Raw genomic sequence first — 16,395 nt, forward strand, 5'->3', positions numbered from 1 at the left:
GTCTGCAAAAGCTCTGAGTATTGATTTTGGGGTTACAAATAAATTTTAGCAAATGAGCAAATCCACAAATATGTAATCTGCGAATAATGAGGCTTGGCTGTATTTATTTGTTCATTCTGATGTCCATCTGCTTTCCCTTTTTCCTTCCACCTGTAAATTCAGTACATCTTTTTGCTTGTATATGTTCATATAAAATGTGTTCTGTTGCATTGTGTGCACATATTTTTCATCAATTGGTGTTGCATTAAATTAATTTTGTTTCTCCACTAAATGTAACGTTTTAAGATCTATTTTGTGCTATATGTGCATAAGATCTGTTCCTTCTAAATGTCACATGGTACCCATGCTCTGTATCCACCACAGTTAGCTTCCTTGGATGGCTGCCAGGTTGGGATTGGCTCCAGCACCCTGTCATTCAAACAGCACAGGAATAAACTTCATCATGCCCCCTTATGGGTCTGCAGAAGATATTTTTGGGCAATGAAGATGAGAACACAATCATTGCCCCTAGGTTTTGGGAGACGAGGAGTAAAGCATATTTTTTTGTTTAATGTAGTAAATCAAATTCTTCCCTTATAAAGCTTGGCAAAGATTTATGCACAGTCTAAAGTAGGGAACTTGGGGCAGCAAGAGAAATTCAGGGGCTCCAGGGGCCTGGGGACAGAATTTATTTATATAGGAAGTGGATAATCATGGGAGGTGGGAGAATTTCATGAAACTTTGCCTTTTCAGCAGTGTTGACTAAAGGTCCCTAGGACTGAGTGAACATTATAAATTAGTTACAACCCTGCATTTTTAATTTAATGCAGGTTTTCTTAGTACGAAATTTGGTTTAAATGTCTGAGTTAAAAATTCCTATCTTTTTTTATCTAAGAGTTTAAAACAGTTTAGGGGTCACTGTGATAAAAGAATTCTCATCTTCTGTTGTGTTTTAAACATGTCTTTTTCATATTCATCAGGCTGACATAATTTCCAATTGAAGTTTCAGGAGAGCAGTCATTATCTTCAAGAGCTTTTTGTATTTACTACTTTTCCGCACCACTTGTTCTCCTGGTGCATCTAGGTTCACTCTCTATGTACCACGAAAAAGTTTGTTTATTGTCTATTCCATGAGTTATGTCGATTTTCATTTCTGTCTTCACTTATGTTGCTCTTATCTGACATATGCCACTGGATGCCTTAACATATCCCTACCTTCCTTCAAAACACAGGCAGGAAACCACAGTGACAGCAAGGAAAGATGCTGAAGGCCAGTGCCCCAGGCCAAAAGGATTCTGAAAGGGGCACTAACGGAGAGCTTGGAGGGGAAGAGAAAGTTAAGCTAATTCATCAACAGGAGATTTTGTGCCCAACATTCTGGTCACATATCTACAATAGAAAATCTCTGAAACTCCCAAATATAACATCAGTTATGCACTTGCTTGCCATCACTTAGAAATGATGGATTTATTTACATCTATTATCCAGATACCTGGAGAAAGAAGCCTGGATGTCAAGAAACTTGGGTTCCTGACTCTAATTAGCTTACTAAGTGACCTTTGCCAAGTCATTTAACTTCTCTGGGGCTTTCACACTGTGCCTCTGCAGGTATTATCCCTTCTGTCTGGAATTCCCTCGCTTCTTTGACAGGCAAATTTTACTCATAAGAAGCGCTCAGTTTGGTTATCATCCTCTTTCTGAAACACCCCCTGACTCTCCCCACCTACGCCTGAATAGAGTTAGGTGCTACTTCCTTTGTGCTCCTGCAGTACTATAATTATTAATGTGAATGTCCTTCTGCTCTGCTACCCTTTCTGCCCCTTCCCCCCTACACCCTATGAGCTCCCAGAGACTAAAACTCTATTTCACCTATTTTTGAAATCTTAGTGACCGACAAATGGTTTGACACAAAGTAAACACTCAATACACATTTGTTGAACCTAACAAAGGAACTTCACATGTGTTTATATTGCTTCATTTGTTACAAGATGGCATTTATTGAGATGGGTGGTTTGAAAACTTTAAGAAAAAGTAGAAGAATCAGTTTTCTTGCTTATAAATTTAAGAGAGGGACCCATCCATTAGGGAAACAAAGGAGGAAACGCTCTATTTGAAATCAGAAAGGGATTTCAGAAACCTGTCCATTTGACCTTTCCCCTCTCAACAGAGCAATAGGAGGTGGGGAAATATGTTTTTTTTTTAAATTGGCCCAGAATCATGATTGCTAATTTCCCTTGCAGCTATAACATTGTAAAGTTGCCCTTTCGTATATTAACATCTTTAATTACAGCATCTATTGGATGGAATTTATCCTAAAATGCAAAAATATGCTGGTTGTCTCCCTTACAAACAGAATACAGCACTAAGGAAACTGAATCTTACTTAATGACTCAAGCCCTCATTAAGAAGTTACTGTTTCACTGAGCTGAATTCACAATGATGCTGTTATGACGTATTTATTTTCCCGTGTCTTCCTTGTCTGTCAGCTATCATTTCTCCTGCAGTCATTTTGTCTGACTTAATAGCTCCCTTAGCTAATCCCTTTTTCTCGAAGGCTCTGCCTCACAAATTTTCTCCTTCTAATATACTGAGATAAATAAAGTTTGTTTAGAGCTGTGTGTTCAAAAAAGAGTGAGTAGGATTTGAGAAAGTCCATGGCTTTTGTGTTTGAGTTTCATGAATATTTTAAAGATTGTTTCAGGTATTTAGAAGTTTGGAATTATTTCATAGCTTCTGCTGTCCTTGAGTTTTGGGAATTGCTGGTATCATGCTTCCACATAATTGAGGTAAATATGTTTTCTAGAAAAAGTACCTTTGGTATAATCTGGGAATAACTGAATGTATCTTAAATGGTCGAAACACTTAACCCATTTTTTTTTCAGCATGGACAGGCTCCAGGAATCTAACCCGGGTCTACAGCATGGCAGGCGAGAATTCTGCCACTGAGACACCATTGCACCACCCCTCATTTTTTTAAAAATAAAACAAATTTTGCAAAAATTTTAAAATATGAATCCTTATTGCATGCATGTTTATAAATTATACATTATACATGCCACGTACTTTTGTATGAATATGCTATACACTTTATAAAACATACCCCAAAATGGAAATTAAAAAGAATAACATATAAACAAATACAAATACTCATAATGTTTTCTTCCCACTTTCCATAGGATTGTCTTGAGCACACCGAGAGCTATACACACAATTGTCAACTGCACTTGTAGACCTCTGGCTTAGCTATCTATGTAAGCATATTAATTTTCACTTTTGCTAGGTTACCCAAGTGAAAACTAACTCAGCTGCTTTTTAAGACATCACATTTCTTTATCTCCAGAGCCTAATATGTGAACTAGCATGCAGCTGGTACATAATAAATGTTTGGTGAATGTTTAATGAATGATGAAATTATATAGTCAAGAGTATGCTTTATGAACTCTCTTAATTAGCTCTTTAGCATATTTGCTTACCTCATGTCATACTTCTTTCAAAATTTGTTCATATATTACTATATCATCATTGCCAGTCTGATGTACATCACCAGGCAGGAATGATTGTAAGGTACACTGGGATTTCAAAAGCAGGGGGATATGAAGGGAACAGATCCAGGGCTAGGACATTTAATTTCACTGGAAGGCTGGTGCCCATGGAAGGTTTTCACCCATTCAGATTATCATAGTGTGAGACATGGCAAAATCTGGTTTAATAAAAAACATCATGTGATATCTAGGATAACTAGGACCATCTTAGTGGGTGGACACTGGCAGTGGTGATTCTCAAAGCCAAGCAGATACTAGTATTATGATATGGGAAGGGTGTTAAGAAAAGGAGAGAGACAATAAGGACCCAGTTGGTTTCAATTTCAGGGTCCAGTTGTGTCTTGAGCCCTCTGAGTTTATTCTACTTGCTTTGGGCACTCTTATAGCCTCCTAGCTAACATATAACCATCTATGTGCCTATACTGTAGACAAAAATCCAGCAACTGGATGATTTCACCTGTCCATCTCATACTACATTATCTACCTGGTTAGCTCAGGAGTTCTCACCCAAGCCTGCTTCTCCTGAAGGTTTCCATCTCTATAGATTTCCATCTAGGGACAAAAACTTGGAAGTCACCCTTGATTCCTCTGGCTTCCCTATCTGTTACATCTCTCTTTTATTCCATTCCCACTGACAGAATTATCCCTTTCCTTTTAATTGGACTCCCTAGCTCCAATCTTACGGGCTCCAAATCAAGTGGCTTTTATAAATAGCAATGTGGATAATGTATCTCCTTGTTTGAAGTTAAGATTTCTGGCTTTCTGGGTCCATCTTTCTGTTCTTAAAAAAGATGCTAGAATCTCCTCAAACTTCTGGGACTTCATCCATTTTGCTTCCTCTGCCTGGAAAAGTCTTTTTCCCTCTTTTCATTTGGCTAGGTCCCATTAAATTCTTCTAGACTCAAGTAAGACATAGCTTTTTTTTCAGGAACTTTCCCTTATCTCTAGAACCGATTTTATCTCTTTGCTAGGTATTATCATAGCACAGCTTGCCACTCCACTCAGAGACTGTCATCATATATAGTTGTGTGCCCATATTTCCTCCTGGCCTGTGAGCTCCATGAGAACGATGGCTGGGTCTGTCTTCTTCACTGTTGTATCCCCAGTGCCCACAGCAGTGTCCGTTCACATCCATACATTTGTGATGAATAAATGGATGAGAGTACTGGGGTATTCATAGGGAACCAAACTAAATGATCATCATATAGTCTGAGCAAAGACAGAAAGGAATGGGAAAAACAAACAGCTTGGGGGAAACTCAGGGTTCCACCACAACCCCTGGCATATCAGACACTAGGCTTATGTCATTAAGACCAACAAGCCTCCCAGGGGGATAACCTAAGTTTACCTAAAGAAGCAGTATAGTTTTTCAGTCAGAGACTTGAACTCTGATACTGACCCAACTATTTACCAGCAGTACCAGCCTAGAAAGTTACTTGTAGGACTGATGTAAGAATTCAGTGAAATAATCTGTGTAAAGTGAATGGCATGGGTACTTGTATCTTGATGTGGCCCCTGTGACATAGTCATCATATCATAATGAACTTAATCCATCAAATTGCTTCTGCTGCCCTTTCCCTATATCTGAAATTCTTCCAAGTGCTATAGAAGAATTAGTTCATTTTGTGCACCTAAGAACCCTGAGAGTTTCTGTTATCATTATCCCTCTGTCAGGAAACTCAGGCATAGAGCTTTTCACTGATGCCCAAAGTCACAGCATCAGTATGTGGCTGAGTAGGTCAGAGTCCGACTATCTTAGTCATTACATGACACAGCCTTTCATTTGTTCCTAATATTTTTATTTGAATGTTATTTCTTCCCTATTAAAGAGTAAGGTGTTTAATATTAATTCGAAGAGGATTTATGGCACCACATACCATGTGAGCAACGTTAAGTATTATGTGAAATTAAGTTAACAAATTCTTATCACTATGACTTTCTAGAATACCATAACCTCCTGACATTCATGGACATCTGTGTGAAGGGTTAAACATGGAAAAGAAATACATAACAATGAGATAGAGCAGAATCTTTCAGAAGCTGCTTTCTCTCCTATTCCTTTGAGTACAGATTTTGCTGCGGTAGAGTGATGTTTTCTAAAAGCTTATTCTCTAATGGTAATAAAGTCACCCTTAGAATTGGTCTGCTTCCATGTAGCAGATTCCAAAGTCCAGGCCCCTATACACATTTTCAGTAACATTAAAGCACTTTAATAATACCATTTCTGAAATCTCTAAAATAACAAACAGCAAAAGCATTAGTTAGTTAAAGGTCATTGGGCAAAATGTCAATTGCCTTTTGGGGAACATGGTTTGAATGACTGTGATCAAAAACTTCTAAAGGTGTGTTTTCAGGTTAGCTGAAAGCAAAATTTGGATTCACTGACTCTATCGGTAGGAAAGGATCCTCTATATCCCTTGGAATCAATTTCAATTGGCTTTTTGAAGAAATGAAATAACTGGGCCTTAGCTGTACACCAGGAGAGAATCGGCATCCAATCTACATTTTCTTCAGTTTGATCAGCACTACTAAAGTTTCTCTTTTCCTAGAGATTAAAGAGAATGAGCTCATTCTAGCTTTCTACAAATGGATCCTGCGTTTACTCACTATGAAATAAAGAACAAAAGTTACTTGAACATATTATTAAAATATAAATATCTGCAAGTTACTTTGTTATTTTTGGCTCATCAGATTAAACTACAATCAGGACCAAGAGATGATCAACTTTTTGCTTCCCACCACAAGATTATCTCTTTACAGAAGCCGGCGGTCCAGTCAGGCATTCCGCCTGCAAGAGGCCAGGCTCTGGACCTAGGACAGGGAGTCCTCAGGGGTTTCAACCTTCCCTGTCTGAATGCCACCAGTGGACTCAGGCAACTGGTTTTACCTGCTCTCAGATCCTGTTCGACCAAAATGAACAAATACCTAAAAACAAAACAAAACAAAACAATAACAACAAAAAAAACAGAGTAGAAGTAACTTCCAAACCACGGATTGAGAGATTAGGCGCCCTTCTGTGGTGGGGTAGGATAGGCGGTGGTGAAGGGTTAAACGTACACTTTCTCCCTCCCACCTGAAAAGTTTGATATTTTAGTTAGTTTTTTTTTTTTTCAGTTTTGCCTTACTCTACCCTAAAGATTTTCAGCGCGTTAGTCAGTCCGGGGGACAGACCTGTGACGAGGAACTGGGAGAGAGAGGATGGGGAGACTCTCAGGGCAGGGGACCTGCCACCTCTCCCCGTTTTCCCGGCCCCGCGAGGGCCCTCTCGGCCCTGGTACTTAGCGCCTGGGCGGGGAGTCCGCGCCAGCCCTCTCCGGCTTTGGCCTCCTGACCTAGAAAGCGCCGGGCACCAGGGAGCGCGCGATGGAGCTCGGGCCACGCCGCCCGGGTCCACTGGTCCTCTGGGGTCGTCCGCCTAGAGTCTGAGGCTCTTCGACCCGATACGATGAAAAGGCGCAACAGAGCGAGAAGTGTTTCAGGAGCGTGGGGGGGGGGGGGGGCGGAAGGGGGAAAAAGAGAGGCTGAGGGGGAAACAGTTCCCCTTGGAGGGGAACTGGCCCGAGTGAGTTGGCTGGAAAGGGGGCGGAGTGCGCGGAGTCAGAGGACCTGCCGCAGCTGCCGCCACTGCGGCGTCCGGGAGAAACCGGAGAGAGGCGGAGAGTGAGCGCGGAGGGGCCGTTGCGCCGTGAGGCCACCGCGGCGAGATGCCGCCGCTGCCCGAGCCTCGCTAACTTTTCGGGGCGGAAGAGGAGGATGAGGAAGGGGCTTTGAGCGAGTTGGGGGTTTGGGGTGGGAGATGCCGAGGTAGGTGGTGGTCGCCTGGTTTGGGCGGGAGGAGGGATTTGGGTCCCCACCCCCGCGCTTCTCCCAAATCCGAGCTCTCTTCCCAGCCCCTTCCTCCTCTCCGCCCCCCGCCCTTGCCATCCCCCTGACTCCGCCACTGTCAACTTGCTGTGTAACAGTTTTCCTCCCTGGTTTCAAATCAAAACTTCCCCGGGGTGGGGTTTGGGGAGGGAAGCGGAGGGGGAGGGAATGTCCCGCATGGGTGGTGTGCTCCTCTCTAAAAACATTTTTTTTTTCCGCCAGAAGCAGTCAGTTCCCTGCACCCAACACCTCACAGCCCTTCCTTCGTCCGCCCCGCGGGACGGCGAGCTAGGCGGCGGTGCGGCGCGGCCCGGGCCCTGCGGAGCGGCCCATGTCCAGCGCGGGCGAAGCCCACGTTCCCGGGCCCGCGGGGCCTCAGCGCGCGGCCGAGGCAGGCGGCGGCCGGCTCGGCTCCCTGGCCCAGGGTGAGTGCGCGCTTGCATGCTGCAAACTTTTTGGTCATTGTTGCATTTTTCGGCTTGTCTGTACGTTTACCGATGAGAGTGGTGGTGGGGACGGTAGTTCTGAACTTTTGCAAGTTCGCGTTACTCAAGCGAGTTCTCTAGGATCCTGCCTTAGATCAACAACCGGATAAGAGGGCGGGATCCGCTGTGCCTCCACTCCCCTTTTCTTTGGCTACCCAGAAACTGCATGACAGGCTTGCTTCTTAAGCATAAGCGTTTCTGGGCCTCGAACTCACATGTGTGGGTTCTGAAGCCCTTCTGCCTTATTAGGTCTCTTCAATTCTTGGGGCCTGATCAGATCCGGGATAGCTGCTACTCTGAGCAAGCACGCCATCTCCGTTTCATTTGCTGTTTCTTGTGGGTTACTCTGTAACTCGAGCGACCATCTAGGATTCTGTGACCAGTTATTTGAAATAGTTTGTGCATACGTTTTCAATAACTGTTTTGTTTTGAAATAAACATACTTCAAAGAAACTTTCCAAGAATGAATCAACTCCTTTGCGTTCTTCTAGAAGTGTAAGCACACACAGCCTATAAAAGAAAAATAACCTTTTGTTTCTGAGAAACTTCCACAGGAGGCTTATAAGCAAGTTAGACAATATCCTTCTTCTTGTGTTGAAGGTAAAGTACTTCAGGTTTTCGTTATGACAGAGAGCAAGGGCCTTATTTTTCTGATGTGTTTTCCTCCATTGACAGTTCTGATTTAAAGAGTTCTGACATTGATATAAAATAAGTGATTTTCCAGAATTCGAAAATCTACTTTATACTCTTGATTTTAAACATATTTGATAGCTTTTTTTCCTTTACCAATAATGTAGTGAGCTTCTTGAGACTATTTCTTAAGACCAGAAAAAAGAAAGTGTGAAGAAGAAATGAACCTAATGTTGAATTTACACTAGGTAAAGGCAGAAAATATCCATGGTTAAATTAGAATGTTCTGGCATTCAGGGTTGCTAAATAGAATTATGTTTATCATTTTTTGTTTTGTTTTTGGCTTCTAAAGAGTGACTCATGCTTTGTAAGTAAAATAAAAATGATTAGCTACAGAAAATCAGAGAAGTAGAATGATAAACATATGTTTTCCCAGAAGCAGCCCATGTTATACACATTGGATTGTCAACACAATCATTTTCCTGTCGTTAGGCATCCCCTCAGTAGTTGTATTGACTCGTTGATGTGCTGTTTATGTTCACAGTTGAGCAGTTAATCACCATTGTTAAACAATCCTTATGTCAAAAAATCTGCCTCAAACACCAGAGAAATGATTTGATTTGGAAATAGTTGTTTACGACATCTATCTTTAGTTTTTGTTTTTTTTTAGTTAGCGGGGAAGAGCTTGTAGTGACACTTCATACACCTGTGTGGTGCAACACTGTGTGGTGTCACGTGGTCTGACCTTAAGAAGAAGGGCATCTTAGAATGGTCTTAAGTAGAGTGTTTGCTGCACAAAACACAAACACGATCAGTGTGTGGAAACTCTGGGGTTGTGTTTTTACTGGGACATTGGCTTAGCTTCAGCGACTTTGTTACACATTGCTTTTTTATTAGTTTGACTTGCACTCAAATTCTTTAAATAGGCAGCCATTTAGTTGTAAATGTAATATGTAATATGAAGTTGATTTTTTTCTATTTCTATTTTTTAAAATAGAAAATCCTCAGAATCTTGCTGAAATATTTTGTCTTAAACAGAGTTCATAAAGCATATTTAAAGGGAAAAAATAACAGGAGTAGATGGGTAGGAAAGAAGCTTCAAGATGCAGCTTGTCATGGGTAGGGTGGTTTTATTCAGCAGTGGCAAAAAGTTGATATTGGTAAAGAAGCTTTGCTCACAGGCCATTCTACTTTTTAGCTTTTCCTGAATTTCCTTTATTATTTTTCTTCTGTATTTTGTTTTTTTTTTTTAGCATTCATATGGTGGGATGTGTCTGCTTAGTTCACTGAAACTTAATTTTAAAATTCTGTATATTCAGACAAATGAGAAAAATTGAGTATTTTATGCAAGCTAAAAGAAAATATCTTTTCATGAAGAAGAAGGATAGGATCAAGTCTTTCCCTGCAAAGAAACTTATACATATATACCCGAATACAAAAGATAGATTGTATAACTTATATTAATTTGTTGTGATGAGCTGTCTATGTATAAGCTAAAGGCATAGAATCTTAAAGTTGGAAGTAATTTTAGGGATTCTGTAGACCAAACTCCCCATCAAATCTAGGATTCCATTCTATATAAATTCAGACAGTGGATTAGAAACTAGGAGCGTAGTTCATTTTGCTTATCAGCATTAAAAACTTTTCATTTGCTGTGATTCTGCAAGCTTTACTATTACTTTGAAAGCATTAAAAATTCATTTTATATATTTCAAACATTGTTATAAAGCAGAGTTATAAACTCACATATTACAAAGGACCAAGCTGTAAGAGATAGCTTGGGTGGGTGTCGGTTATAGGGGAGCAGTAGGGACTGCAGGAAACTGGAGAGCTCATGGTTCTGGAGGCAGTGCTCTTCAACGTCAGGTAGTTGTTGTCATGTGGGTTAATATCTTCCAATATTTTAAGAGAAACTGGAAGACTGAATTTTTATTTGTATCTCCCCATTTCAAAATTTAATTAATTAAATACGGTTATTTTCCAGGCCACACAAAACAAGCAAACCTGAAGGTGAGATGTGGCTTCTGAGTGGCCAATTTGTGATCTCTATGAAAGGATATGAAATGCAAGTGTGTATGAGCATGTTCAAAGTGAAGGACAATTTGAGCCAACCTTTTGTTTTGTTTTGTTTTAATGTATCTTGCAAATGTGGTTCCTCTAATTAACATCTTTTCTTTTTTGGATTAAGTGTCTTAAAATCTCTTGTGTTGTGAAATAACATTGAAAATATAGATATTTGCATTTCAGTGCATCAGTTACTAGAATCTATATACTTAAAACAGACTTTTAGTTAAGTGCTTCATTTATAAATTTGTGACTTGTAACTGGAGAGATCTTTAGATATAAGTTAGTCTGACCTGCTCACTTTTTAGATAAGGAAAGAAGGTATAAAGCCTATAAATGACTTGTCCAAGGTATTATCACATATAGCCAGTAGTAAGAAATGAGTGGAAACACAAATTGTAAAAGGTATGTGTCATTATGGTGAGTGTGGTTGATATAGCAAATCAGTATAACTTTTTTGTACAGATGGATACATCAAAGATAATAGGCTTTGGATATTGTGAATCACTTGAGCCTGTGCTGTCCTTCTACCACCCCACACCCCATCGCATTTGCCAAGATTTAAAACATTGGACTCTGAGTGCTGGAATATTCCTTAATGTGATAATGTGTGATTTAATGCGCTCTTTTCTCTTGGGAGAGTCCTCTGAGACTATTAGGCGGACTTTTCATAGCAGGATGCAAAATGCTAGTGAAGTTAATTAAAAATATTCTAAAATAGGAGCTGGGGAAAGAATCTTCAAGTTGAAATTACATGAGAAGAGCTTTGACTTAGAAGCTTAGCTAAGTTGTCAGGAGTTTATAGTGGCTAATCACATTTCCTTTTGGGGAAGGCTATTTATTTCAATTTATATAATGTATTCTTACACATATCTCTATTTATCTACTTTTATCTTATTTCCTCCTTTTGATTAAGGATAGTGTTTCTCAAAGTGTGCTTTCTTTGGATAGTCTCTATCCTTGTCAATGGAGGTGATTTTCCCTTCAGAAGACATTTGGCAATGTTTGGAGACATGTTTGGGGTGGGGTGGTGCTGCTGGCATCTAGTGGGCAGAGGCCAGGGATGCTGTAAACCTTCTGTAGTGCACAGGACAGGACAGCCTGTTGCAAGAAAAATGACCTGGTCCAAAATGTCCAAAGAGTTGAAGTTGAGAAGCTCTACTATCCTAATCTCTTGAAGAAACCAGTACTTTTTACTCCTCCCCAGGCCTATGGAATCAGAATTCTGATTAAGACCTGAAAGTCTTCATTTCAAACAAGATCCAGGTTCTCTCCAACTGTAGTTGAATATCACTATTTTAGCGGCTTTTATCTGTAGAAAACATGTTATATTGATAGGTATTTAAAAAGTCTTAGATAAGGGAAAATACTTTCAAAATATCCCTTTATAGTTTTTCTAACTCAGAAATCAAAATCATATCACTGTGTGTCCTCTCTACTAGTGCTATCCAAAATTTGTCTTTCATACTCTAACAAAAATAAGCATAAATATTCATTCTCAAAATAGTTTATTTTTAAAATTATTTTATATACTATGATACAAATATGTTGTGAACGTTATAAAAGAAATACAAAGCAAAAGTTTAAAAGTATAAGATAAAAATAAATATGTAGTTATTTTAATGCTTTATTCTGCTACCGCAGAAGATATTTTTTATCCTGCCACCCTATACTTCTCTTCGGCAACTCCAGCAATCATGGCATAACAAGGAAAGAAGTCTAATTTGCATATAAGTTATGTTTCAGAGACTCTTTAGTAAACTGAGTTTCTGGAACCTGGCTTATACTTTTTCATAGAATTAATTTATTATATTTAGTTCCATAATCTCAAAAGATTGTTGGAACTAAGCCTTATTAAATTTTATGTTTATAATGATAAATCATAGATAATATAATTTAAACCAATATTACTAATGAACAACAAAATTAAATGGAATATAAACTTGCTTGAAAAACTTTTTGAGTATAGGTACTGGGGGAAATGCAGGCTTAATTCAAAAATGTAGCTCAACTTGTGCAGATATGGAGGCATTTTCAAGCACCTTCAATATTCCTAATTCTTTTTTTATGTCTAAAGTGCTTAATACTCATTTTAAAAATTTAGGTATAAAAGTGCAAGTCTTATCAGCTGGGCATCTCAATTTTTCCTTTACTAAGAGAAATAATCAAATGATTAAAAGAAGGATGTAACTGAGAAAAAACTGAGAAGGAAAGGATGGAGGAAGAAAGAAACTGGCTAAGGAAGAGATGTCTAGAAATTTAAGAAAGCAGTTGGAGAGGATGAATTGGCTTGAACAGAGAATTGTGAAAAAAAAGAGTTTTAAGGGAGGACAGGTAGCAGGGGTAAGTTCAGGAAGTAAGGGACGGGTAAAGTTGTTGAGTCAGGCAGGTAGCACTGCTGACCTAGTAGTAGGTATTTAATTTATAGTTGTGGAATACATGACAGCATCATGTAATGCTGTCATGAAACAGCAATGAAAACTAACAGTATTAGGGAAAAGATGGAGGATAGGAAAAAGGAAAAGTCTTTATATGTTTGTGTTCGTAACTCAAGTACTTGTATAAAGATTTGCTTTTATTACTGATTTTCATCTTTACCAAACTTTTTTCTCTGACATCGCTTACTTGTGCATTACTCAGAATCTCTATAAATGCTCAATTCCACATTTACTTATTGAACCCTGCTATATGACAGGTACTGAAGGAGATAGATGGGCACGTGAACTCTGGGGCTCACCAGATAGGGAAAAACATGCATTCACACACACCTATAATAAAAAGGAAGACTGGTGCTGTAATAGAGGCACAAACAAAGTTCTGACTCTAGAACATAGGCAAGAGAAAGCATCTCTAACTGGGACATTTGAGAAAACCTCAAGGGAAAGTTTCAAGTTGAGTTCGATGAGGAATCATGGTCATAGGGCTTACTGTGTGGAGATGGAAGATAGAAAGCATTTTCAGAGGGAAGAACTTGGAGGAGATTATGGCAGAATGTTGGGTATTTCAATAAGACCATTGTATGGGCTGCATGAGGGAACAGAGACTGAAGTAAAGTTAGAAAGATAGGCAAAAGTTGATTTGAGCAGGGCCCTGATTCTCCTACTGAGGAGTTTGAATATCCTTTCTATAGGCAGTGGTAAGCTAAAGAAGGTTTTGGAGAAAGGGACAAACAGTACCAAATTTGTGTTTTTAGGAAAATAAATCTGTTGGCAATTCAAAGGATGATTTTAGAGAGAGGGGCAAGATTGGAGGCAATAATTATCCAGGAAGCTATTGTCATAACCTGGCCAAAGATTAGAGAACCTAGGACTATGTCAGTGGGAGTGAAAGGATTTCAAAACAGTGGCAAAAGCTGGGTAGAGATCTACCTAGCTAGGAGAGCCCCTTGAGGGCGTAGATTTTTACTTATTTGTTTTTGAATTCAGCACAAAATTTTGTTGTGTTGATTTGATACAATAGAGCAAAATGTTTGATATGGGAGATGGTGAAAAGGGAGAAATTTAAGGTTTGCTTCTAGCCTTAGTCGGAACATAGGAATTACTATTGAGTGATTCTTGGTCATGTTGATTTTAGGAAACTTATCTCTAGTGGTGATATCCAGTAGACAAGTGGAATGTGTAACCCAGGAAATTGGTGAGGATCAGGCTTACAGACTAAGAATTCACCATCAGGTAGTTCATGCATGGATATGAGGAGATCACTGAGGAAGAGAAGATGACTGCAAACCAAATTTTGGGGAGTGGCTAAACTTTACTAAGGTGGATGAAAAGAAGACAGAGAAAGAGGCCATACGTTTTGTTGACCGAACTATTAGATATGTGTGGTTCAGGAAGGTGAAAGGAGTCATGGTGAGTTAAGGGAGAAACAAGGTAAATGGAGGGCTCCTTTTGAATGGGTGTTTTTTGTGCATGTTCACACACTTAAGGGAAGAAAGCCAGTGGTTAGAGAGAGATGGAAGATGAAAAGGCATGTGGTAGAGTGGTGGATGGGTGGGTGTTTATAATTGAAAAAGTAAAATTAATAAAAGGAATAGGATGAAGAGAACAATCTTAGAAGGAAGAGTTGGTTTCCTTTGAGATGAGGTTGAGAGAAAAGCGTAGGTGATAATTTAGAGGAAATTTGATACAGAAGGAGAATATTGAAAGCCTAGATCTTCTCCTTAAAGTATATGTTAACATTTGTTAAGAGTAGGAGGGACTGGATGGGTAAGATAGTCAAGAAATTTGAGATGTGTGGAAGAGATTTGGAAGAGTGGAGAATTCAACAGAGTCCATCTGGGCAAATAAAAGGGCCATTCCGTAGTACTGAGGGCTTGACATAGATTGAATGTCATTGGAAATAGAAACAAATAGACTGGATGTTGGAATTAGCATAGAGCAGGAAGTTGGTAGGGCGTAAGTGTGGGGGGACAAGGGAAGAGCGTGGCCCATATGTGTGGAAAACTGTGTTTGTTCTAACTGATGTGTGTTCCGTCCTGGGTAAGGGAGTCAGAAACCAGAAGTGCACTTGACAGACTAAGACATCTAGTGAGCAAGGATCCTGCTCATTTGATTGGACAGTTCACATATGGGAATTTAATACATACGACCAAGTGACCTTTCCAGTGTTACTGGGGAGGGTATGGAATTTCTGGGTGTGTAAGGTTTTTCCTGTTTCTTTGACCCTTATTTCCTGGATCTTGCTGAGGTGATTTCATGGAAAGAAGGCCTAATAACAGTGTGCACTGAATTTATTAGCAGTATATTTTTTATAATAATAAAATATTTAAGGAATGTAAGGAAAAAATTCATACAATCTGGAAATTATGGCATTGCAAGTGGAAAATTATTTAGAACAAGAACAACAAACAAAACAGAAAAATTAAACCAAATTGTCTTTCTGAGATAAGTATTCTACTGTTTGAAATGGAATAGATCAAGTGATTTCTGTTTCTGTTTCTAAAAATCTGTCTTAAGCTTTTATTAAGAGAAGATTGTTTTTGAGCTGGCTGCATTCTCAGTTTCGGGTAGTTTAATCTCATTGTTTCATCTGAGTAGATCAAAGATGCAGTAGCCCTCTATCACCTTAAACAATGCTTTATATTCACCGGTATTTCAAATCTCTCTCTCTCTCTGTCATTCTTCTTTCCCTCCTCTTCTCTCCCTTTACCACTAGCACTTTATCGAAGTTATCTAAACTTTTAATATCACCTTTTTGCATTAGTGTATGTGTCCTGAAGGAGGGAAGTTTTTCATGCTTTGGAAATTAAGCTATATTTTATAGATTCTATTTCTAATCACCAGAGTTTACTAAGTAGGAACTATGAAAAGAGTTATTTTAACATGCATTTAACTTTGTGGTTTCTACTTGAAGTCCACTTCTGTTTTCAGATTCACACCCACATGATCTGAAGTAAGATGATTCATACACATGTGCCCTTATGCCTGCTTTTTAAGTAGTTGCGGGAATAAAGTCAAATTAATTTTTCTGCTAGCATATATTTTATTATTGAGATGTGTGTAGGCAAAAAACGCTGTCAACAAATTCTTGTGCGTACTTGCTATGTACAAGTTCCTGTGAAGGTTTAAAATGTAAAAAGTAGATGAGGAAGATAAGATATAAATGTGCAATAGGTTAAATTATAATTTCTTTTATTAATCTAAATTCAAGATTACAACAAAACTATGTGACAGATTAGCTCATGGCCAGTTGCCAACTGACTGGTCAGTCCTGGCATATGTAAGTTTAGGTGTTGAAAGAGAATCTTAGGATGGCAAGTGGGAGTCAGCTTGATCTGGGCTGTGCTGCTGTTGACCCTAGTTGAATAATACACAGTTTGTAGATTTTTTGGG

At 39.1% G+C, this 16,395-nt stretch overlaps 1 protein-coding gene across 1 annotated transcript in view; it reads left to right on the top strand.

Moving 5' to 3' along the window:
• The first annotated feature begins 7,716 nt into the window (after positions 1 to 7,716).
• The window catches only part of MDFIC (MyoD family inhibitor domain containing), a 100,089-nt gene continuing 91,410 nt past the window's right edge, over positions 7,717 to 16,395 (top strand). The window contains exon 1 of the mRNA XM_077113969.1: positions 7,717 to 7,810. Coding sequence (XP_076970084.1) covers positions 7,717 to 7,810 — 94 coding nt within the window. The remainder of the gene's footprint in view (positions 7,811 to 16,395) is intronic.

The sequence above is a fragment of the Tamandua tetradactyla genome, chromosome 1 (assembly GCF_023851605.1).
Source record: "Tamandua tetradactyla isolate mTamTet1 chromosome 1, mTamTet1.pri, whole genome shotgun sequence".
Classification (NCBI taxonomy): Eukaryota; Metazoa; Chordata; class Mammalia; order Pilosa; family Myrmecophagidae; genus Tamandua; species Tamandua tetradactyla.